The sequence below is a fragment of the Egretta garzetta genome, unplaced genomic scaffold, assembly GCF_000687185.1.
Source record: "Egretta garzetta isolate BGI_Z169 unplaced genomic scaffold, ASM68718v1 scaffold46, whole genome shotgun sequence".
Classification (NCBI taxonomy): domain Eukaryota; kingdom Metazoa; phylum Chordata; class Aves; order Pelecaniformes; family Ardeidae; genus Egretta; species Egretta garzetta.
In genome coordinates, this window is record NW_009260268.1 from 3145496 (window position 1) to 3170697 (window position 25202).

General features: G+C 37.4%; 1 protein-coding gene across 1 annotated transcript in view; it reads left to right on the forward strand.

The window, feature by feature from the left end:
* Positions 1-538: 538 nt before the first annotated feature.
* TENM3 (teneurin transmembrane protein 3) overlaps positions 539-25202 on the forward strand; it is a 320392-nt gene continuing 295728 nt past the window's right edge. Inside the window, 2 exon segments of the mRNA XM_035897781.1 lie at positions 539-770; positions 15383-15661. Coding sequence (XP_035753674.1) covers positions 539-770; positions 15383-15661 — 511 coding nt within the window.

A 25202-nucleotide genomic window follows, 5' to 3' on the forward strand; every position in this document is an offset into this window, starting at 1 on the left:
AGAATAGAAATGACAGTAAAAAGTTGTAGAAGTCTGTGTATAAAAAACCAAGACATTAAACCCAGAAATTTTTGACAAGCAGAAGGAAGTCAGACTTGCCATTAAAGCATGCATCCTTCTCAGAAAAAGAAAAAACAGCTTACCTACAGAATGACTTTAGGCAAGTAACATGTTCTTAAAGCTGAAAAGCTATGGGTTTTCCACCCAGTTCTCAGTCTGCTTTTGATCTTCTAATTTATTGTATAAAAATGAGAAGTATTGTGGTGGTGTTCGCTAGAATTTTTTTGCTAATTTTTTTGATCAGGGTAGCTCGTGCATGAAACTCAGGGGAGTCTTGCAAATGTTACAGAAGTGCGTCTCACCCATCGCTGATCAGATCTTTTGCTCTTCCAGACAGTTAGGAAGCAGTCACAGCAATTGGAGAACATTGTAACACATCAGTGGTTGTCTTTCTAATTTTGTTATAGGTGAATGTAAGCTGAATGTAGAGAAGACTTCCAAATAAGCTGGACTGATGTGCACAGGGAAGGAATGAAGTATGGATGTGAAGGAACGTAGGCCTTATTGCTCCCTGACAAAGAGCAGACGGGACAAGGAACGGCGCTATACAAATTCTTCCGCAGACAATGAGGAGTGCAGAGTGCCTACGCAGAAGTCTTACAGCTCCAGTGAAACCTTGAAAGCTTTTGATCATGATTCCTCTAGGTTGCTGTATGGAAACCGGGTAAAAGACTTGGTCCACAGAGAAGCAGATGAGTATACCAGACAAGGTAGGCAAGATGTTTTCATTCAGAGTGTATAATTAATTAGTAACAAGGTATTCTTGCTGTGGGGAGAGTATGTTATTATACCAGTTTTATCTGTTTTAGTAATACTCTACACACATAGTACACTTCACTTGTATCTCTCTAAATGTTTTACAAAGATAGGAAAGCATTGTGTACCGTCTTTGAAATAAATAATATATGATGCACAGGAAAGTTAAGTAAACGGCCCACGTTGGACAATGGGTCAGTGACAACATTGCAGACTCAGGTGTGAAGTATTCAGGCCTTACAGTTTAAAAACTAGACCCCCAGCATAAATACAACTCATTAACAGATTGCCCAAAAGTTTGTCACTCCAGTATACCTAAAATGTAAATAGCTTCAAAATGAATCAAAATAAACAAATACAACTGTTCCAAGAAGGCCAGGCCCTATGAATAGGTGTGGGGAAACATAGTATGTGTGGATGAGCGTGTGAATAGTGCATTAGCTCAGTGCCTTTATCTCTTAGCTCACAAGGGCAGTAACGGAGCACTGTACAGTGAGCAAGGGAAATCAGTTCATGATTAATGCATTCAGGTTTATTGGGAGATTTTTTTTAGTGGATGTCTATGATATCTAACTAGATGCTACCAGGTTGTTTGAGCTCACTGTTGAATTTCCGAGTCCAGGACTGGAGAGACATGAGAGATCTAAATATCCATGGAGATGCTCAAAACGTGATTGGATATGGTCCTGGGCAACTTGCTGTAGCTGACCGTACTTGAACAGGGAGTTTGGACTAGATCTTGAGAGGTCCCTTTGGACCTCAGTGGTCCTGGGAGATTGCACTTGCCTCCAGTTAGGGTTAAGCACTTATGCGTCACTGTTGGATTCAAAACTGTAGTCTCTGGAACTGGCATTTCTGCATTTCCACAACTAAACTACTTAATATAAGGAGAGAAAAAAAATAAGTTATGAAATGTGTAGAGTACTGTAACCCAGCTATCTAAAAGGATAAAGCTATGCCAAGAGCTGTGTGAACCTATGCCTCAGTCTTCTGTGTAAAGCTATCTTCTCTTTCATGAGGAAACTAGAATAGATTTAGGGGTGGAAAAAGAAAGCTTCCTCCTTGTGGGGAAGTCCTTAGTTTTAATTTTAGAAATGTTTAAAAATATTTTCCCCATTGGTGTTTTTTCTTTGTTCCAAGTAGAATAACTTTACATTAGAATTAGAGCTGGGCAGATGGTGTTGACTTTTTTGCCTACAAATGTTTGCAAGGGAAATAAAAATATTTCTGCTAGGCTTATGTAACTGAGGCTTGCTGCTACTGTAGTCTGTCTGCTTTCTGCTGTGTATTTTTGGTTTCTGTGATGTGTTGAACCTTCAGGTCGTCATTACTTCTTAATTTTTAAGTCATTAGTCACCTTGATCTCCTTAATTTAACAAGGTAAAATCAAGAGGAAGTTTTCCAAGACCTGTACTGTAGACACTTTCTTAGTACTAGTGACAAAATTATATCAAAATAGGCACCATTTATTTAATGAATTCATAAACTATTGCCTGAATAGAGCACTATTCTTTTTAAATAGCAATAGCTAAGTGGAAGAAGTTATGTAGTCTGGCAATATGATGGTGCACTGAAGCTTGGGGGCTTCTTCCTCTTCATTTTCTTCAGAAAAGCACATAATATTTAGCTAATACCTATTGCCCAATATGCAATAAATTACATGTCTGCAGGCCTAAAATGGCAGTCTGGGATGTGTAGCGTCATCTTCCCCTTTCAGTCATCTCAGCACTGTCATCTGTGCCCATTTGATTTTCCTCATTGTCCTTTCAGTTCTTTTTGTATGGCTTATTGGCTTCCTCTAATGCATGCTGGTTTAGCACCTTTGGGGACTACCTGCAGGTTTGATAGGGTCAGGTTATAAAGGGCTTGTTTGGCAGTCTTAGATAGTGTGTTCCTTTGATTCCTCTTTGACTGAGAGAATTTACTGCTTCTGGCATTGGAAGTATTTTGTGGAAAAGCTGTTCAAGGTTATTCCAAAGGTTTTTAAATAATATATAAAACACACTTACCTGTATTTATTTTTTCCCCTCTGTCTAGAAACAGAGTGCAGACATGTGGCTTTGTTGACAGTCTAATTACATTCTAGCCTGCTAAATCAACAGGAAATAAATTTATAAGCAAAAAAGGCAAGTTTTAGTAAATACCTTTCATTTTAAATTAAGTTTTAAAATTAATCATGACCAGTGTTTAGTTTATTTATTTATTTTTTTTTACCCAGATAGTGTAAAATAACAATATCAAATTTCCAGTGTCTGCTGGAAAGCTACTGGAGCAGCTACATGAGTTTTTCAAGTCTCTCAAATGTGGCACAATTTCAAAATGCCAGTGTGTTTTTATGGCTGATATTTTGATGTCCAAAGCTTTCTGCTAATGGATTGGAACTTTCCCACCTCTTGTTTCCTGAGTTGTCTCAGTACACATCTCTGTGCTTCCTGCTTTCAAAATCCCATGGTAGGAATTTAGAAAGGGATGCTGCTGTAGGATGTAGATGTGTTCGGTTCAGTGGTGGCTTTATCCCAGGAGATCTTTACTTGTGGAGAGGAAGTTCTCCAATCGTCAATTCCAGTCACAGAATCTCTTTCCTTGTCTGTTGAATTTCTGTTGCTTAAGATTAATTGCATAAATAGAATTAAGAACCTAGAGATACATATGTCTGTCATAATGATTCTAATAAAAGCATTTAAAACATATAGTAAAATATTTGAATGTGAAATTATTATATAACTGGGATTATTTTGTTAATTTTGAAACCCAGTTGGCAAGACTGGAAGAGTAGATATGCTTGTTTAGGAAACTAACGTCATCTGGACAATGTGCTTTCAGTTAACATCAACGAGAGATAAGACCTACTGTGGTCTCCTTCCCTTCTTCTCAAGCCCCTTCATCTGTTGCAAGACTGGTTTTGTTTTTAAACTCTTTAGAGAGGGATTATTTGGCCTACTATTTTTAGAACTTCTAATTTAGTTTTTTATTTCCACTTTGTCATTAATCCTCACATAAGATTCAAAAAAATCGGTAAGCCCATGAATAATTAAACTCAACACCTAGCTGTGTAAATGAAGACCAAGAGCTTTTTTCTCTAAAAGTATTTTTAAGCTAGATTTTATATTATATGTTTGAAAATACCTGATTTCATCTTTGACAATGGATGAGGCACCATGAAAGACTATTTACTTTCCAAGGTGTGATGATATGATTGTTTGCTGTTCATATGTTAGGGAGGAAGAAGACACCTATTTTCTTCTGCTTTGAAGTATCCAACTATAATGAGCAGCCTGAATTAAATGTACAACTTCAACTGAATTCAGCAGCTTAAATGCTTGCATTTTGGAACATGCCCAAGTATCTTGCTGAATTCAGGATTAAAGCTGACTGTATAAAATCGAATTTCTCTGTTGTACAGAGAGGAATTCCTGTGTTTATAAAATTAAACTCCTGTGTGAAGTGATATAATGTACAAAGGAGACTGCTATGCAAAAATATCTGAAAGTGTGTCATGACTATGGAGTGGGAGGGAAAGACTGTAAGAAAAAAATAGAAAGTAAGTATTTTTAAAATTGCATTTGAAAAAAATAGAAGAAATAATATAACAATATGAAAATAACTTGAAGGAGATCATGAATCGAACTCAAGAACTGACAAACGTTAAGTTAGTAAGAAAAATACAGGCATGCAAAAACTGTATTTTATTTACCATCGGATACCTGTTAAAGGGAAGATTGGAATATGCAATACCTCTTAAGCAGTCATCGTTCCATTTCAAAGAATTTTGTTGCAGGACAGTATAGTGATCCTACAGAGTGATCCATGTATCGCGTCAGTGAGTTTTTGCACAGGAGCGAGAGGCTGACCCATAAGCACAGATGGCAGGATGCACTGCAGATTTGTACGTGTTCATATTTTCATACAAAATAATCACAGCACTGTTTGTGAACTGTGTGAAATGAGAAGCTGAGCAGCAGGACACCTTTTGCTAATAGAAGACCCGATGAGGTAGTGCAGGTTTTGTTAAATTTCTACTTTTTGAAAGCTTGAATCAAATGTAGTTTAGCCTGCAGGTAAAGTTACTTGGTCTTTCTAGCTGGCAGTGAGAACCCTGTTTATAAATCAGAACAATTTGTTGTCAGCCAAGCCTCAACATTGATTTATTTTCATTCTACTCATTTTAGTTTTGCAGGAGAAAGTACTTGTATGCATGGTTTTGTACCTTTACTCTTCTGGAATATTTAAGTGCCTAAATTAGATTAAATGCCTTAATAACTCCTTGGAGCTGCAAAAAGAGGGGCTGAACTTACCAAACAAACAAAGAAAAAGAATTTAGTTCCCTCACAATATGCCGGATCACTGATACAAGGTTGCTGAAAAGCAAAGCTGTGTACAGTACGTTACACTGTGTGGATGTATCGTAGTTATCTTTCCGCTGACGCTTCTGTGATAATTAGATTTAGGGGCTAGAAGAATCTCACCATTTGGTGAAAGAGGGACCTGAAACAGTGATATATATGCTTCGACAATTTTATTATTTAAGATACCAAACAGTGTCAGGGATACATTTTTAAGACTTCAGAAACCTGAAACATTAATTGCAACTTCTCTCCTAATGTCATATGACTCCAAAGTCTATTGCTCTTAAATACTAGCAGCTCAAAATGAGTTATTTGGATAGCAAAATGATTTATGTTTTAAGTCACCATAAATGTCAACTGTAGGATTAAAGGATTTAAATGGTCATGTTTTTAAACCTAAAGCTTAAGTACTTAATGTCTGAAGCAATGGAAGGATAGATAGGTGAGACCATTTTTGACCTTGTACTACTTGTGCTTTATTGATGAGCTGATTTTGACTATTGAGCAGGCAAGTGACTTTCAGTAGAAACGAATCAGCTCTTTTTGCAGATTATTTACAAGAAGGTATGAAATGATATAGAAGGGACTTTGTGATCTCCCGATGAGCAAATTAATCACCATTCAGAGACACTGCAAGCACTGTCTCTCAAAATCTAAGGTAGCTTATTAGAATTAGTGTTTTATGTTCCAGGCTGCAGTGTAAGATGTGTCCTGATTGTCATCGTGACAAATACCTTTTAATTATGCTAAAACATGGCCACCTGCAGTATTGGCCTGATTTGAGTGGGTAACTTCTGCAAGCAGCATACGGTGCCAGTATGTTCTGGGTAATTTTGTGGCCTTGAGCTAAGCACGTAACCTTCTGCCAGAGGTGTGGGGTTTTGTTTTTCCTTCTGTAATACAGGAATAGTAACACTTACCCACCTCACAGGCGTGTTGGGAAGATTAATTAGTTTATGTTTGCAAAATGCTTTGAAGATGAAAAGCACTGTAAGTGCTAAGTAATATTATCATCTTTCATTGCTTTACTAGTTACTTCTTAAAGCAACAATAAGAAGTTAATTGGTTTTCAGGTTCCAGGTGATAAGGATCTGTTGACTTTTAAAGTTATTCTATTAGCTACAGAGTGGTACTAAGAAAAACATTTCACTTTTATTTGATTAGGAGTATATTTAGCTCATGCTCGGTGATACGCACCCTTGCTCTAAGGTATTCACCTAGTTGAAATTGGCCCCTTGTGGGTCATGGTCTGTAGATGAGCTACGGATCTGGAGACAAAGGGCAATTGTGATTCTCCAGGGAAAAATCAACCTTGGTTATTGGCGGTAGATTGCCTGATCAGGCATTTCTACACAGCCTCGGTCCACAGAGTAAAAACCTTGTCTTTGACTAGTCCAGTTGCAAAATAAGAGAATTACGTTCTTGATCATAATGATTGAGGGTTTGTAAGATGAGCAAGGGGCCTTCACAAGGACTTTCAGCCTCGTGGAAAGGAAGATACTGTAGAGGGTCTGTAATTGTACTTATATCTTTCTGTAGCTCGTATACTGAGATGTATGTGGTGTTCCTGTTCATAATAAAAACTACACTCGGGACTAGGGAGATAAATGGATCGCATGCATGGCTATGAAAGATGACTTCAGCATGTTAACATCTATGGAGAGAATAAAGCTAGAAAAGTGTGTGGCTAGAGATGGGGTGAAGGGAGGAATGAAGGAGGCTGAAGAGCCCTGTCTGTCCCAACCATTGATTTAGTGCTTAGGGCTGAGAGTCAGGGCTGTAGGCCAAGGTGTGAGTGATCGCTTATTCCATTGCTGGCAAATAAATGCAGAAAGCAAAGCAGAGATGTAAAATAGGAATAATTCCTCCAAAAGTTCCTTGGTATTTTTTGAAATTAGCTCGTAAAAGTCACAACTTACTGGCTTGAGAGCCAGTACTCAGTGTTACTGAGCTTATCAAAGCTGAAAGAGGAAATGGTAGAGCCATGGGAACACATTTGCCTCAAGTTTTGTGTTTCTACTTTTTTGCTTTGCAGTGCCATAAATATGTCCGAGCCATAAATCCTTTCTTGTCTTCAGCATAATTGACATTTTGGTAGAAAAGTCTAAATTAAGACAATTGCTACTCTACATTCATTATGGGAGTTTACAGAATGGAAGCCATTTGCAGGGGGTGGCAGTGATGGAATTGCGAGTGAGGGAGTAAAAGAAGTTTTCATTTCTATAGAATTCCTTGAGCCTGTATACTCCATTGTTTCTTGCACTTGCCTACAGCGACAGTCTGAGTGCATCATTCTGTCCATGCGTTGCAGAGCTGATTGCCATGCATGTGGAATACTTGTTTAGGAAATGCTACAAATAGAAATGTAGGGGCCTAGTCTGAATAGATGTGTTGGGTTTTCTCTTTATACCAGTTCAGAGCCTGTTGAAATAATCTGTTTTCTACCATGTTGTGAGATGTATCCTTCTGTGGGTCTATCCAGTGGCTTGTGGTGGCAGACGTGCCTTTCTCTTGTGGAAAGGCAGAAATAACGGTGGAGTTTTCTCTCCTCCATACCTGGAAGAACAGCAGTGAGCCTGAGCTCTATTTTGCATGCTTCTCTTCGTGTTGCCTCCTTCTTCCTCACCTTCTTTCCCCATTTCAAGCCGTATGTCATGTCATTAGCATCGTACTGACCTTAATGTGGCAGTTCATACCTGTCAGATCTGTGGTTGTAGGCTCTCTGCAGACTGGATATCCATCATCTCTAGACTGCTTACCCTTGGGTCATATTTTCTTCACATCTATCAAATTTAGGCTTTATTTGTGTTTTGTAATAAATGGATGTTGAGATGTTGATGATTTGGTCCCAGGATCCAGAGATTAAGATAGAGGCCTAAAATGGCTATTCTGTCATTCTGGTCATGATCAAGACTTTGTGTTCCTTGCTACTGATGGAGTTGTATTTCTTTTTTTAAATCCCCAGAATCCTTTTTTTTTTTTTTCCTTGCAGCCCATGATTTAGACATCTGTATTAGTTTCTCTTAATTTAGTTTGTAGATTATTTAATCATAGTCATAAAACTAGATTTTCATATAAAATCCAAATTTGGAACAGTAATGTTTAAATTATTAATTCATTTACAGGAACATGATTGCCGATGCTGTAGCTTGAAGCTTTGAATTGTGCAATTGTGAAATTATCTTCAGCTGACTTTAATCTTACTCTGCGGTAACTTCAGAAAGGCTTGATGAACAGTCCTTTATCCTTATACTGGATTAAGAAGTGCTTCTTATGTTCTAGTCTGTGGATTAGTACTGAGGATCCCCTGCCACCTGCAAGCATAACAGGGAATAAAATTACGAGTCTCCCATACTGTGCAGAAGAGTCTGCATGTTTGAACTATAATTCGGAAAACCAGTCGTAGGAAGATACTGAGTTTCATTCGCATTGATTCTGCTCTATTTATTAAAAAAAAAAAAAAAACCCAAAACAACTTTCCCAGGCTAGCTTTTCAATCAGTGTCTCTTAGTGATTCTATAGTTTAATGCTAGTAAAAATACATGGCTGTTTTAAATATCAGGTTTGAGATACTTTATTTCCCACAAAACAGTAAGTATGGGGGTGGGGTTTTTCTGTAGAATTGCTCGGGTTTTGAGTCTTACATAAAGCTCTTCTACCAAGAGTGGCTCAGTAAGTGCAGCTCAGAGAACTCACAGTATCTGCCACTCTTTCAGAAGTCACCGAGACCATTACTTAGCTCCCCATACACTTTTGAAAGCCCGTAAGGAATGGGAGAACTGTGTGGTCAATGTTTGCTCAGAATAACAAGCACTTGAAAATTATATGCACAGTTGCTAAGATTTAGTATCATTTAATGCTGTTTGTTATTATGTAGTTTATTGAATAATTGGAGAAGCAACTGTCTTTCAAACGTATCTTACAGCTCCACTCTAAATCAAATAATGACAAGAAAAGGAGGTTAAGGTGGAAAAGTGAATAGAGCGGAAAGGTCAAGAAAGAGAGATTAAGAGGTGACAAGGAAGAGGGTTGTGATGAGTGAAGGGAAAAACATAGGAATTGGAACCAGGAGGAAAATGTGTTACAGTGGATTAGGATGGTTTAAATTTAACAGATAATTTTCACAAAAACAAAAGAGAAAATGTGGCTGCAGTAATAACAACAAAACACTATGCTAAATCAGAAAGAAAAAAATGCTAACATGGGCAAAGCTCATTACTTGTCAGTCTTCACTGTGATTTCTTGCATCCTAGCAAACAGAACTCTGCAAGTAAAGCTTTGAAAACTCCTTTTTAGTAAATATATCATGAAGTTTGTGTGACAGAATGGATGGTATCAGATCTATTACTCATTCTCTCTTTTGTGTAATTGTATTCTACCCACCTAACATTCTGACTTCTAGAGACAGAATTTGTATGCTTCTTATCAGAGTTTTATAGAGCACCCAAGGCCTGTTCTGCTATTTTCTTTTTAAAAATCTTTGTCCTTTTATTTCCAGCAAATTTGTTATCCTACTGTACATTTACTTCCAATTCTATGTCCTTCCTCTCAAGACATTTCATTACAAATGGCCACCTTTGTAAGTGTGCTGCACTGTATCTGCCCCAGTAAATGGGAAAAAAAATTATTTACAAAGAAGTTACATATTTGTCCTTAAACCAGCTAGAGTTGGCACTTGAAAGTAGATGATATTTAAGATCCCATAGGATTGTGTGGAATTCTTGCTAAACCAGTCCAGCTCTGCTTTGATCATCTGGGCAGATGACATCTACCCCATTTTCTCAGGGGTCCTGTAGTGACTAGGTAGTGCCCTGAGAACAGAAGGGGCAGGTTTGCTGCCTGTTGTTATATACAAAGCAGCTCCTTTTTCCATCTTTGACTAGCACATAATTGAACTCTGTATTTTTCAGGAATCAGTAACGTGAACAGGCCAGACAATTTGCAGTTAACACAGCTATTCCTTCGTAGCTGTCATGAGTATGAGTTAGGAAGGCAAGGTACTGTTGAATCGTGTCAGTAGTCTTGAGCTCTTGGTTGTACAGAAATGATGAAGCATTCTGAAGATGTGGTGCAGCTGTGTACTGGCTTCCGCTCTACAGAAAGTGTTCAGAGGTATTGAGAATGAGCTCCAAATAGGAAAAACATGCCCACTATGTAGTGTCTAAACATGGACAAAAAAGGAAATAAGTACTTTTCCCATATCAAAATAGTAGAAACTAGGATGGTCCTTGCAGTATAACACTTTGACGTCAGTGCTGCTTATATAATAAGCTTATATGATAAGCATTGTACGATGAGGGACCTGTTTGTCTGCATACGGAAGATAAAAACCTGAGAAAAATATTTCTCCTCATTTGCTTTCTAAATAAATGAGACTTCTTTTAATTAAAAAAAAAAAAGTAACCGAGATTAAGTAGGGAATCGAGGAAATGTAAGGGAGAAGATTGGTTCTCCTAAGGACCATGATCATAGTTTTGCATCTGTATAGCTTTAGTTGTTTTACAATTTTTCTAAATTTAGTATTTTTGTCATGTGTTAATCACAGAGTGATTATAGGGAAAATGCACTTGATTTTTTTGAGTGGCATGAAGGTGTTACAGGCAGACAGAAGACAAGGTACAAAGGAAGACAGATTAGAAAGGGTACTGACAAGTAATAAAGGATGCAGAGACAGCAGACGTGGCATGAAACTTCATCAGAAACATAAGCAACAGCCACACTAAACAGAATTTTGAATATGGACTTGGATGGGTTTGGGACCTCTGCCTTTTTGGTACTGTGTCTATCCTGTTACGACAAAACCAGTCAGCAAAGGCACTCAAACTATAATTCCTCTGGTTTGAAAGATAGGGGTGAGGCTGCATTTTTATGCTAACTAAGGCAGATGCTTTGGAAGCTTTTCAGATGTTTTTTTCTTTCCCTCTTTCCCAAAATAGCCTATTGTTGCTAAAACATGACTTGTTGACTTATCAGTGGTTAATGAATTACTAAGGACAGTGCTGATGTCTGGAGATGCTGACAAATTCTCTGTTGGATATTTTTGTTCATTCTTTCTGTTTCTTTCCCCTTTTCATGTTTTTTAAGAGAATATCTCTGTGTATATATTTAGTATAGATCCAACTCAGAGCAAGGACTGACAATTGAAGAACCATGGGGCCTTCTTCTTTTGTTTCGTAGTCCTCTTCAAAAACCCAGTTCCATAGATAACATTTTCAACCTGAAGCTTAAGTTATTGTGAATGTCTTTGAATAATTTCCCCACTTTAGGCCAGGAAAAAAAATGTGGGACAAATGCAGCAAGTTTCCATTTAATTCCAGCTGTTAAATTCTGACTTTTAAAAATAATAAATAATTTCTGCATACATCAAACTTGCTTATATGCAGTATTTAATTATAAACTAAAAAAAAAAACCCAAACTCATTTACATTTACGTTCCTAGGCAATGTAACCTGTGTGATTCTGGCAGAGAAATATACACGCAAGAGCTTTCTCTCTTAAAAAAAAAATTAACATATATATATATAAAAATTAGTATACTTTTTTGTATGTATTTAGTGCAGTTAAGGACACAAATTGTACATGGATCATTGCTTACACAGAAAGTGTTTGCAATATAACAGGTAGATTTGTGTGGTTACTGTTGGCAAATGCTGTGTTTTTAACAGTGATTGCTGAACAAACTTGCGAAAGTTATTTTAGACTTATTACATTAATTGTGTTCTTGTCTGCACAAATGGAGGATGTCAGCATTCCCTACCCTACCCATAAATTGATACTTCCAGCAAAGAGAAAAAATTGATACTTCTAGCAAAGAGAAATGCAGTATCTAATGGTAAGGTGGTAGTTAACAGCATTATTGTCAGTTTTTAAAACCTAAGCTCATGATACATCATCCCAAATACTCCAAAACCTACAAAGGTGTCTCCTAGAAACAAGTGTCTATTTTTTTCTATTTTTTGTTTTCTATTTTACTCTTCATACTTTTTTAAAGTGAAAAAACCCACAAAGCATTAGACCTATCTGTTTATTTGGTATCTACATTTTCTTCTCGGGAATTAGTTCATTATAGTCGCCAAGTTGTTTTTAAGTCTTTATGAACTGTTGAGGCACTTACTGTCAGTGGGAGAAATTGCAAATGTGTGTATAGTGTAAGAAACCGATGATTAAATCCCTTGCATTGAAGTCATTCTGGAAAGGTTAATTAGAAACTCAAAGAACACAAGCAGGAGAACATCCTTTCTTCGTACTCTTTTTTTTTTTTTTCTTTTTTTTTTCTTCCCCCCCACTGAGCCCTTACAACCTCCTTTTCAATTTTTATTTTTATTTCATAGTATTGTGCATTATCAGGTAAAAGCCCCCAACTATTCTGCTGCCCGCTAGGTCTGCGTCCAAGGCATGCTCAGCTTCCCCTGGATCCTGGAAGACTTCCGGTTTTCATTGTTAAGGAATCTTAAGATGATGTAAAATTTTTGTATCGTGTATGTATGATTTCCTTTGGGACATAAATTCCTCCACAAATACATATTTTTTTCCATGTCACTTTTTAGTTTTTGTGGTGTGTGGTTTTTTGGGTTTTGTTTTTTTGTTTGTTTTATTTTGTTTTTTTCATTTGTGTAGTCAACTTACATGGAGTACAATCCTCTTAGTAAAGCTCTTAGGAAAGCTTTAATTCAGTAGATGATTTAGCTTGATGTTTCTAAAGCTGTTACAACATTTCTGGGCTGTGCTTGTAAAACTTCTCAGTGTAGTGAAAAGCTCTAATATACTGAATGTGATGAGAGCACAATATACAATCCTGCCCCCCTTTTCTGTTCGGCCCCGTGGCATGCCATTTTGGTGTTCTTACCATTCATAAGAGGGGAAAAAATAAGAAAACATTTTACATGGAGGTAGGCTGTTGTAAACTTAAAGTAAAAAATAAAATCCATTAATAGATGGTAGGTGGTATGTTGTGCCTGAGATGGAGTCTCCTAGAAATTGGTCATGAAGGATGTTATATAATGCCTGAAGTAGTTTCTCTTAAAAATAAGTTTCCTTAAGAGAAAAAAAAAGGGGGGGGGAGGGGGAAGATAGTCTCTTGACATTGATGTGTCTGCACAGATGTCTCCCTGAGCGATTCTCTGAATTCAAAGAGCTCCTTTTTGCCATGGGGCGGCACAGGGCTGGGTGGTGCAGGCTGGACGAGGAGCTGCAGGTTGCTCTAATTGTGGCTCAAGAGGCAGCATCTGTGTCTGTCCGCATCCTTCCTTGCCTCCAGATCCCAGCCCCGTGAGATTACGGGGACCATAGGCATAACACCTTGTAGCGTTGAAGTCAACGGCAGTTCTGTTACTGACTCAAGTAACCGTGTCTTTGGTCAAAAATACCTCTTTCCTTTCAATTTTGCTTCCCAAAGAACCAGTAAGATGCTGTATGTGCAACTGTGTAGACACCTTGGCTGCTTCCTGTGCTTGTAGGTACACCTGTATATACACACACATGCACATGGGCTTCTCCTGTATTTGGTTCCGACTTTAGGCAACTGTTTGAAAATGTAGATTCACATAATAATGTACCAACCACATAAAACCAGCGTTCTAGATGGTCACCCTTAGCATATATTTACCAAAATGCAAAATAATAAGCAGTGTAGACACTTTACTACTTTCAGCTCGGACCCTATTACCACTGGGTGGTTTGTTTGGCCTGCTTGCTTCTCTTACTAGTTTCAACTCTCACAAACCCCAAAAATTTACATGGCATGACAGCTTTAAAAAATGACAAGATGCTATCAGTGTGCATGGTAATCTCTTGTTCTTATATCTTTCACATTGTTTAAACATAGTCAAAGATATGCTTACTCCTTTTACATTTACCTCTGCAGCTGTATTTTTGTTCAAATACTTATTCACAGCTGCTTAATAAATAGTTTGATTTGTACCTAATTGTAGTAACTGATTTTCATTATTTATGGAAGTCATTGTCCGAATTAATTTATGGTTCTGACTGTGAAGCAACTTACAGTGACAACTTCATATGACTGCAGCAATAAAATAATTAACTGGCTTGCTTAAAACAAGTCAGTGGCCAGGGCCTTAACTCTTAATGTTTCCAGAATTATTTATGCTTCTGTATTCACAATTCTGCAGTTCTGTTACTTTCTGATTGATAGCATTCTTTTCTTGTTATATTACAAGCTTTAATTATCTTATGTATTTTTATTTTAAATGACTGATTTTGGAGAAATTAGGATGTCTGTCAGATCCAAAAATTGAATGTGTGTTCTAATTTGTTCCCAGAGCTACGAAATAACTGTGGGCTAGGGTGGAAAAGCATTATGGGTATAGGGATGCAAATGAGCTTGCCTAGTGTCTATATACCATAAAATGTCTTAAATCTACAGACATAAAAGTAGGATGAAGACACAGCCATTAAAAAGCCAGTCATTTTTGAGTGTCGCATAATTTAGACACTTTAAGTTACTGAAGTGTCATGAGTTTATTGCACCTAATTTATTAATACAATCATTTGGGATTCACTTATGTCTCTTGCTCTGCCCCAAAACAGAGGCTAAAAGTCTGTGTAAAACGCACAGACTCTGTGTCAGCAGTAAAAGCCTAAAATGCTTCTCAAAATACAGAGATACAAAAAAATAACCACTGTAAGCCTTTGCAGGTAATGGGTGGCCATGTTCCTGTTTGTATTGGTGAATTAAATTAGGGCAGAGAGATCCACTAAAGCCCAAGTGAGGTTGGTTCCCATTTAGTGTTTCTGTTGCCATGTTAGGTGACATCAGTATGGGGAAAATAGCCTGTTGCTTTGTCCTCTAACCAGGGCAAAAAAAAAAAAAATAAAAAAAAATCCTGACAAATACCTTGTTACTGCTTTCACGCTTTGAAAAATAAAAAAAAAAAGTTTGCCATTTATGTTTAATCCTTTCATGTGCTGAATTGGCTTTTCTTAGTTTGCAGGTTCTGTTCTGTTTCTTTCCTACCCAGGAGCACTTTTGATGTGTTTAAGCAGTTGACAAAACAGTGCTAAGGCGTAGTATGACTGAAAAGGGGCACCGCAGAGAGCTGGAGACAAAAGAATCCACTTGATTGTAATACATGTGGAGTTTTGACAAAACACCTTGTGTGATACCTGAGACAATTATACACATGAAGAGTTTTTACTTTTAGGTTCTTTAAAAAAAAAAAAAAAATTCTCACCTTTTGTTATCTTTTTTTTCCCCTAATCAGGACAGAATTTTACCCTAAGGCAGTTAGGAGTTTGTGAACCAGCAACTCGTCGAGGACTGGCATTTTGTGCGGAAATGGGGCTCCCCCACAGAGGTTACTCTATCAGTGCAGGGTCAGATGCTGATACTGAAAATGAAGGAGTGATGTCTCCAGAGCATGCCATGAGACTTTGGGGCAGGGGGGTCAAGTCAGGGCGCAGTTCCTGTCTGTCGAGCCGTTCCAACTCAGCCCTCACTCTGACTGATACCGAACATGAAAACAAGTCCGACAGTGAAAATGGTAAGTTCTTACGCATATGCCCATATATAAATTAATGGTTTTTTTGCTATTTTGGTTGACACTTGGTAATTTTAAATCATTAGAGGAATGGCCTTAAATTATTTACTTATTTATATTTTTTCTCCTCCTCCCAGAAAAGTCAATATTCATTATCTGTCCTAACTAATGCAAGCTTTGGGTGTGATGTTTTAGCTGTAATTTTGAAAGAGTTTACTCACAAAAAAGATTAGCTCTGCTTTATCTCAGTCCATGTCACCTGTTACCCTTTGGGGAACAGCTAAGTAAGTGGTGATAAAGTTGATCCCCAAGGCCTGCTTGCAATCAAAGGTTTCATTGTAAACTCTTCTTAAAAACATCTTTGAGAAGTTGCAGGATTTTATAATGGATGAATGAAAGCAAAGAATAGCTTATTGGAAAACAAATTTGATTGTGCTTTAAACTTCCTACTTGATGAGAGCAATTGGAATTGTGGTGAAGAGGGACATGTAGCCTTTGATGTGCCTTCGGGACTGGATTACTGCACAATTAAAATCTGCAAAGAAAATCTAAACAGCAGCTTTGTAGGATGTAGGGTATGGCCATTGTATATTAAGGCTTGGTGTTTAAATGAAAAGAGGTTAATACAATCGACTGATTCATTTTTAAAGCTTTTCAGAATTTTTTTACCTCCACTTGAGGTTATGAACAGAACCTAATGTGGTGCTAAATGCACAAATCTTAGAAAACACTTTATCTTTAACTTCTTTTTATTTGCAGCAGACTTTCAGCCCTACTAGAATTAAAATGACTGTTCTATTAACTTCGTGACTTTCTATATGACAAATTCAAAAGAGAAATAAAGAAAAATGAGTAAAAATGAAAATTAGAGTAATGGCTATTGCCTGCATGTATACACGTCATTTTATTAATTTATTAAACTTGTCTGCTCAGCTGTACAAAAGTCAGAGCAATTTTATTTCTATCCTCTTGCAATACCTGTAACACCTTGTGGGAAACAGCATTGTATGTATGTATGGTAATCCTTTGCAAAAAAAAAAAGGCAGTTTTATTTTAAACTACAAGCATTAATGTTTAGTCCTATCTATTTATTATTTTAACTTCAGTTTGAGAAGACAAAACCAAAGCCATATCTTGGTATTATTTATACTTGTTGCCTTTTTTCTCATGGCTGATTCTAACTGAAGATGCCTGTGCAAGACAGCTGTCTGAGATGGGATCCTCCTTTTTGTGTTGGACTTAATGCTGCGTGGTACCTGAGGAGACAGCTCTTGATGTTTGCTTAGAAAATCTGTTTTGAGTTGGAGGCAAGTTTTGAAAGAGGAGGACAGGAGTACTTGCCTACCTGCTTTTGGCAGTGAAGTTTCTGTTGGATGACTCGGTATTTCAGCTGCAAAGCAATCTAGAATATGTTGTTGAGCTGTCCTGTGATTTTTCTTTTGAAAGGTCTATGCTGGAACAGACTTGCTTGAGTCTTTTGTAAAACCATAGGTTAATGATCTTGAAAACACATGTTTATATATACTCGCAGGCAGACACACAATTTCCTAGATAGTTGTATCTTTACATTACCAAAGAGGTGACTGCTTCAGAATTATAATAGGTTTGCTATACTTTTATAATAAACTCTATATTTACAATTTTTTTAAAAAACAAAAACGCCTGATTACAATATGCCGAAACTTCCACTCTGAGTTTACAATTAGAGTTTTATTTTATTTTTTGATGCGTGAAAAGGCTGTGAATATGTTAGAAAAGACGTTATTCTGCACTGCTTAAAATTATGCAAGGAATGTCTGATGTTTGATATAACTTCAAAGAATAGTTTAGTCACTAAAAAGGATTACAGTTGATTTATTTATTGATAGGGAGGCCAGCAGTCCAACTTAAGAAGGTACTGGGACTGCTGTGAGCCTAATGAAATTTTGATGGCTTGAGAGTCTCCTGGGGTTATGAAATATATATAACTCGGACCATGTCATGGGTCACCATTTCAGTGGAGATGTTACAGAAGCGGTGAAAAGCTTAATCATCTTTGGTATTTTTCTATGGATTTTTGTTTCCACTGAATGTGGAAGATTTGGCTGAGAAACTATTTTATACACATAGTTGGAACTCAGGATGTTAAATGTTCACTGTAGAATAGAAAATATAATTTAAAGTCAGGGAAGCCATATCGTCCTGGCAAGCACAGGTGCTCTAATCAAAGGACCAAACTGCAGGTGCAAGTTTTGTTAATTTATGGCCTGAAGTTAATAGCTGTGCCAGTGTACTGTTAAAATCTGATGAATCTGATAAGGCTTTGAAACCAAAGTTAGAGTTGCGACGAGTCCTTTGTACTGCATCCCCCTGTGCTGTGTATGAAAGCTTCCTGACTGAATTTTGCTGTAACTATTTTACAGATAAATGCATTTCTATGTAGCATGTTTACCTCTAAGGTAGATAAGGAGCAACAGGCTATGATGAGCAGAACACACCACCAGATTGTACTTTCCTCACCTACAGGCCTCAGTTCTTGAGCGATCCCACTGTTCACCCAGTAAAACTATTCACTGTTTAAACAGTCCATTACCATAAGCAGACCCTGTTGGAGTTAATGGGACTATTTGTGATGATAACTGTGACTTATCCTACAGGTTTATGAACTCAGGATTAACCATTTGTTGAATGTACTTGGGGTTTTCTCTTTCGCCAGCTAGGCAAGAGGAGAAGCTTCATATTAAAACACTTCTTATTTCCTTCCTTGTAACCATTGTGTGTATGTGCTCTTCTGAAATAGTTGTGGATTGTATATCCCTCAGGAAGGCAAAACTCGAGGTTCTGTTGCATAATTACAATGAACAAGTGGAAATAGTTCAACGATACTAAGTTTTATTTGCTGAGGTCTCAACATTGTCTTTCTAAGATCCTACAAAAGCAACAAAAATTTGTGAATAATACTGGCAGGATTAGAAGTTTCTTTAAACAAATAATATTGCACCTAATTAAGTTGCAAAAGTTTAAATATACTAATAACATACCATGAATGCCAGCAGATTTTTTTTTTTTTGAACATCAGAACTGTTTTCCAAACATAGGTTTTATAGATGTATTCTCACTTCAGAGTGTTAGGTTACTGCTCAGTAAATCACTCTGAAGAGAAATATTTTTCTTTGAGCTTACTCAAGTTCCATAGATGACTCTCGGCATCATATTCTGAGAGATTTGTCTTGTCAGCCTCCCTGAAGGAGGACCTGCATCTGTTAATCTGGGCAGCCTACCAGTGTCACATATGTATGATGTATCAATTGGAACACACTGAGCACGCATGTGCTTCTTCAGGCTTTCTTCTCCACTCCCATTGCAAGTTATTTCATAAATGCTGCATCAAGAAATTTACGTTAGTAATTGTTCTAGGAGATGTGGCTTTGAAATACAAGCAGCCCATCTTTTACATGCTTGCCAGTAACTTTATGTTGTTAAGCTGTTCTAAAATTACTAAAGCTTGTCTTTTAAACTTCATAAATATTCCAGCAGAGTATGAGTTAGAAGTGATAGTTAGGCTTCAAATGGCCCTTTTGCTCAAAAGTTCAAAATATTTTTAGGTATCTTAGAATCCATTTATTTATTTAAATTATTTTTAAATCCATTGAAGAGCAATCCCTGACTTCAGAAGACATCAGAAAGCTAATAAGCAAAACATGAAAGTTAATTGAAAAAGTTATTCGTAAAGTCCAGCTCCTTATGGAGTTTTTTTATTTATTGTAAAGGTGTATGACCAGTTTTGTATGCACTTTTTGTGTGAGAGTGCAACTCGGGCTGTGGCGATGATTGTGACTGGGAAGTCACTCATTTAAGATTTACGGAAGTCCACGTCACCTTCTGACCCTTTGGAAGCAGTATTGACAGCACTTCTGAAAAAGAGTTGGGCACTCTGGATAGATGCGTGCCACATAGTTGACTCTTCCCACAGCTACAGAGATTAGCTGGGTGTACAGGAAATAGTCCTGATGGCACTAGAATGTGAGGTTTTATTTTCTTATTTAGTGAAAGTTTTGCCCTGATGGGGGTTTGTTAGAAGACCAGAGGCGATCAGGATGTAGGAAAATAAAAAGAGGAAAGGGAGAGAGGAGTGTGAGATCATGGCCTCAGGCAGTTGTTCTGAATTGGTTAGAGAAATTATTTGAAACTTGGACACATTTTTCACAGATACAGAAAAGTAGATATTGCTGGTAGAATGTTCATTGCTGAGGATTTCTGTTAAGAGAAGATACCAGTTTGAGCTGCGTGGGCACCTGCTTGCTGCTTCTCCAGTTTAGCCAGTTTCTGAAGATAGCATTCTTGTGAACCTAATACTCTCTTGTCCTTCCAGAATGGTGAATTTACTGGCATTCAGATCTCTGAAAACCAAGAAATACATTGGTAAGATACTTGTCAAGACATTTTAAATCTGTTCTCTCTAACCAAGTACATCTATAACATATACTTGAACTCTGCATTCTTAAATAATGCACGTCATTCAGGAAGTAGTGTTACACGTTTTCACCTGTTTAACATCCTTCTTTATGCTAAGGCAAAACTTGACTTAGATGAACTCTACTGAATAGGAGCTGCTTGGTACCTGCTAGCGAAATGCTGAGCCTGCTGATCAAAGCCAGTCACATAGCTGATGAATTAATATTCATCTTACTGCCATACCACCTATCTACCCCTCATTAAGCATGCCAATATCTCTTAAATCCTGCTTTGCTGCTAAGAAATTTCATGACCAGGAAATCAGTCTGTTTTATTGTTGACAGAAGTCAGCTCTGAAATAATATTTAATATCTAAACAGGCATACAAATTTTTCTTTGGGTACAGACATGTGGAACAGAAATCCATACACAAAAGTAGTAATCCCTGGTTTTCTGCAATATTATCACAAGTTTTCTGTAGTTATGCCAATTTTCAGATTCTACTGTATTATGACTGTAGTTCTGTGGATATATTTCAGTAAATCTTCCTAGCGTTCACTGTTAATGCAATTGTAAATCATAGCAATAATTCCTTTGGCTAGTGGTAGCCATGGAGGGAACAGCTGGGCTGACCTTTTCCAGTAATTTTTTTGGGATATCCTGGATTTCAGAGGTTTGAGTGTCACTGAACTTGCTGTTGAGGAAAGGCATGAGATTCCAGAGGGCCATCTTAATGCTGCTTTCATGATGGGAGTCTGGTGCAGAACATCAGGCCAGAGGATGAGGCTCTTTGGAAACACTTAACCAAATCTTCTGATGCACAGGAATTGTAGACTTAACAGCAGCTGACAGCAATAAAATTAGAATTGGGGTCTGCAAGGAAAAACAAATCTAAGAAAATTTGAGAGAATTTACTCTTGGCTGTTAAGTTTATAAATCCGTATGATATTAAGGAGTGGTGAAAGAGGTGTTCATAGACCAACTGTCATAGCTCAGGATTTTTCCAGAGATCTCAATTTCAAGAGAAAAACATGCAGAAAATGGAAGAAAGGTCAAATTTCTAAGGAGGAGCTTACAAAGGTACAATTGGGGAAGTCCAGGCATACGAATAAAATTGAGACATAATCAGCAAAAACAGTGAAGAGTTGTACAGAAACATGAATGCTAAGAAAAGGGAAAAGAGGGAGTTGATTTATTACTTCACAGTGAAGGAAGACTGGTAATATGTTGATCATATGTTTTATTCTGGTTGGTTTTGTTTCAGCACTTGCTACCTGAGTAACAGATCACAAACCTAACATTTATACTATTAAATAAAAAGATTAGAGGTTACTTAGGTAAATAAAATGTGTCCTGCATGTATAGAGTGTTACAGCTTTTTATGACTCATGTCTGAGAAATCACTGAGGATGGATACAGTTCTGAAAGGCAAAACCAAACAAACAGGACAACTTCAGAAGGGACAAAGAGAAGGAGGAGGAACCTGCCTAATCAGTTAAATGGGAAACGTTCCAGAAAAAAAAAAGTAAAAAGTTTATGCTTTACAACACTAACCATGTGTGTGTTTGTACTAAATGAGTCTTGTCAAGCTATACTGATTTCCTTTTGTGATCGTGTAAGTCCCTCCTTGATAAGGAAAAAGGAGCAGATGCTAACTAATAGGTATTTTGATATTAGTAAGGCTTCTGACATTGCCTCACTCCTGACATACTCATAAATAAAGACACAGGGTCTAGGCTCACTATTGCAAGATAAATGTACAACTTATTGGAAAAATCCATAAAGAATGATTTTCAGTATTTCATGAACTGGCAAGTTGAATTAAATAGTACTCCACATAGTGTGTCAAGACTTTCTTAATGACTTGGGTAATGCAAATAGACCGCTGTAACCTGGAAAGAATCACATAATGCTTTGTATGACAGGGTGAAAGCTGGAGAAGTAATTCCACATGAAAAAATGCAGCTTGGTAAATACAAGTGCAAAGACCTACATTTAAGTAAGAATACTCAAATTTCCCAAATATGAAAAAGGCAAGTGGCTGAATCACAGTCCTTTAGAAAATCATGGAATAATTCATCTTAGAAGAGACCTTTTGAGGTCATGTGGTTCAATCATCTGCTTAGAGCTGGACTAACTAATTTAGATGAGATTGCTCAAGGCCTTGTTCAGTTGAGTTTTGAAAATTTACAAGAAGAGAGATTCCACATCATCTCTGGGCAGCTGTTCTGATGCTTAACGAATGTCATTGTGATTTCCGCCCCCCCTTTATATCTAATCAGAGTTTCCCTTGCTGGAATTGTGACCACTGCCTTGCATAGTGGAAGACCAAAGTTAGATTTCTACCTCTTGCCTTTTCCAGGCTCACTCAGCTTCTCCTAGAGGTGTATGCTTCAGCACTCCAATCACTGTGGTCAGTCTCCACTGAATTCATTCCAGTTTGTCAGTGTTGTATGAGTACTGGCAAGCTCCAAGCTGAATATTGTCCTCTAGACGTGGTCTTCAAATGCTGAATAAAAGAGACTAATCACTTCCCAGTGTATGTTGGCTCCATTCTTCTCAACGCAACCCAGTATGTGGTTAGGCCTTACTGTTGAAAGGGCACGCTGCTGAACTTGTCCACGTTGACTCCCCAGGTCCTTTACTACAAAGCTGCTTTCCAGTGGGCTCCCAGATAGTACTGTTAGATGAGGTTATTCTGCCTTTGGAATTCATGAGGGTTTTCGGCCAATTCTTACAGCCTGTTGAGATCCATCTGAAAGGCAATCCTGCCTGTGTGTTGTTCACTTTCTCCAGCTCCTTGTCATCCACAAACTTGCTGAGGGCACATTCCATCCTATTCATTCTCAATGCATTCAGTGTAGTACAGACATGAAACAGCATCAGCCCCAATATTAGCCCCTGAGGAATGCAATTAATGTTGGCCAACAGTTGGCCTTTGCACTACAAAACACTTTCGTCCACTGCCATGACCTCTCAATGAATCACAGAGTGACCCTTCACTGACATTGGTCAGCTCTGCCAGCACCCGTGAATGCCTCCTGTCTGGTCCCCTGGCCTTGTGTATGCCCAGCTTGTATAAGTGGTGCTTAATAGCTCACTCTTCCTCTGCCATGGCAGGGCTCCTCAACTGTGGTCAAGCTTTGGCTTCCCTATCCCCCGTCCTGCATGTCCAGCAAACATTTCTGTATTCCTCCTGGGTAGCCATCAACTAAAGTTTATAGTGGTTATTTGTCAACGGTGTTTTCTGTGGTATGTGAGGGTTTCTTCCACAACCTTATAATGTGTCTTTTGTATACAGCGCCACTGAAATAATCAAGACAGCACTCAACAGTGCTAAGACAGAAATACTGTGTCTCTGTGACTGGTTTGGGGACTACATTTTGAGAAGAATGCTAGCCTAGAGAAAAGCTAACAAGACCGATCAGACATTTTAAACACATGACACTAGAAGATAATTCAGACCGTTGCACCTAGCATGTTCTGTCTAGATGTTGCTGCTGTTTTAAAGGCCAGCTATGACAAATAGGACCAGAAGCGAACGATGCAAATAGCAAAAATTAGAAGTTAGCTCAGACAATAGCGTTCCAAGCATAACTCTGAAATAGATTGCTGCGCACCATGCAAAAAATATTCCATCATCTAAGATATTTTCCAAAACAATTCCAAAATGTTAGTGTAGTGCCTGTTAGTCCTGATTTGTGGGAGAGGATGTACAAAAGAAATCCTTCACTTCCTTTCTGGTTTTGTTGTCTGTGAGTCAATTGTGTTATTCAACCCAAAAATTAATGAGCAGGAAGCATGTTGAGAAAATGAAGTCTATAAAAATGTTATTCTGCAATTTGCTATAATATTAAATATTTATATCTTCTTTTTTCTTCTAATTGGAAATGGTTAACTTTTCATAGATTTCTTTTTTTTCCCCCTCCTCATTTTAAGTTCGGTATAAAAGTATTGCTGTTCAGTCCCCCTAAACAAAACATGTTTTTCTGGATGTGCTTGCACAAGGAAATCTTAAAGAAAACAGCTCTTTTTCATTTAAGTTGTGTTTTAATTGAGAGGTTACCATGAAAGCAAAGCATGCTTTGCACGTCTATAAACTGATGATCTCTGCTGTTTTGATTTGGAATGTGGTTTTGATGTCCTTGAAAAATCACAGTGGTAGCAGTAAATTTTTTTAATTAATGAATTAGAGAGCAGATTTGCTGAATCAGGTTTATTGATGTAATTATCACTGGAATAAAAAGGAGAAAAAAAAAATCTGTCAGAGTTGTGAGATTATTTGGTTTCTTGTCATTTGAAAGCAAGCTTCTCAGCCACCACTTCCTTCATTTCCTTTATAGTAGTGTGTATAGGGGTGTGTGTGTACATATATGCACACACATGTATATGCATACATTTACATATTTACTAGACAAAACCAAATTAATTGTAGAGATAAAGTCTAAATAATACCAGTTCTATATAAAGAGTAGGCTTATTAAGTTGTGTTAAAGGTGTTTTTTAAGCTTCATCTAATTCTCATTTGAAATAAGATTTTTATTGCATTTACTTGTATAATTAAATATGTCTTTAAAGTAAACATAGGCTGTGCTCTTGTCAGATTATCAGTAATAATTACAGGTGACAGCCTCTGTCTGCTGATCAAATAACAGCTGGAGAATATATGTCAATATATGTCAAGATTTTTTATTTTTTTTTTACAAAAATCTGCAAAACCTTTTGGAGTAGACACTTTAAAACTAACTTACTAAACCCATGTTAAGACTTATTCTGATGTTTTCTGGATAAAAAAATTTATTTCTTTGATTCAAATGAGAATTCAGTTTGAAATTAAGTTTCAAGTCACATTTGAAAATGATTCCTTTTACAATTATTAAAAACAGTGTGGATTGAACTGATCAGAATTTTTTTTTGTTTATATAATCATAGAATCATAGAATGTTTTTGGTTGGAAGGGACCCCTAGAGGTCATCTAGTCCAACCCCCCTGCAGGGAGCAGGGACACTGCTAACTAGTTCAGGTTGCTCAGAGCCCCATCCAACCTGGCCTTGAACGTTTCCAGGGATGGGGCCTCCACTCCCTCTCTGGGCAACCTGTTCCAGTGTTT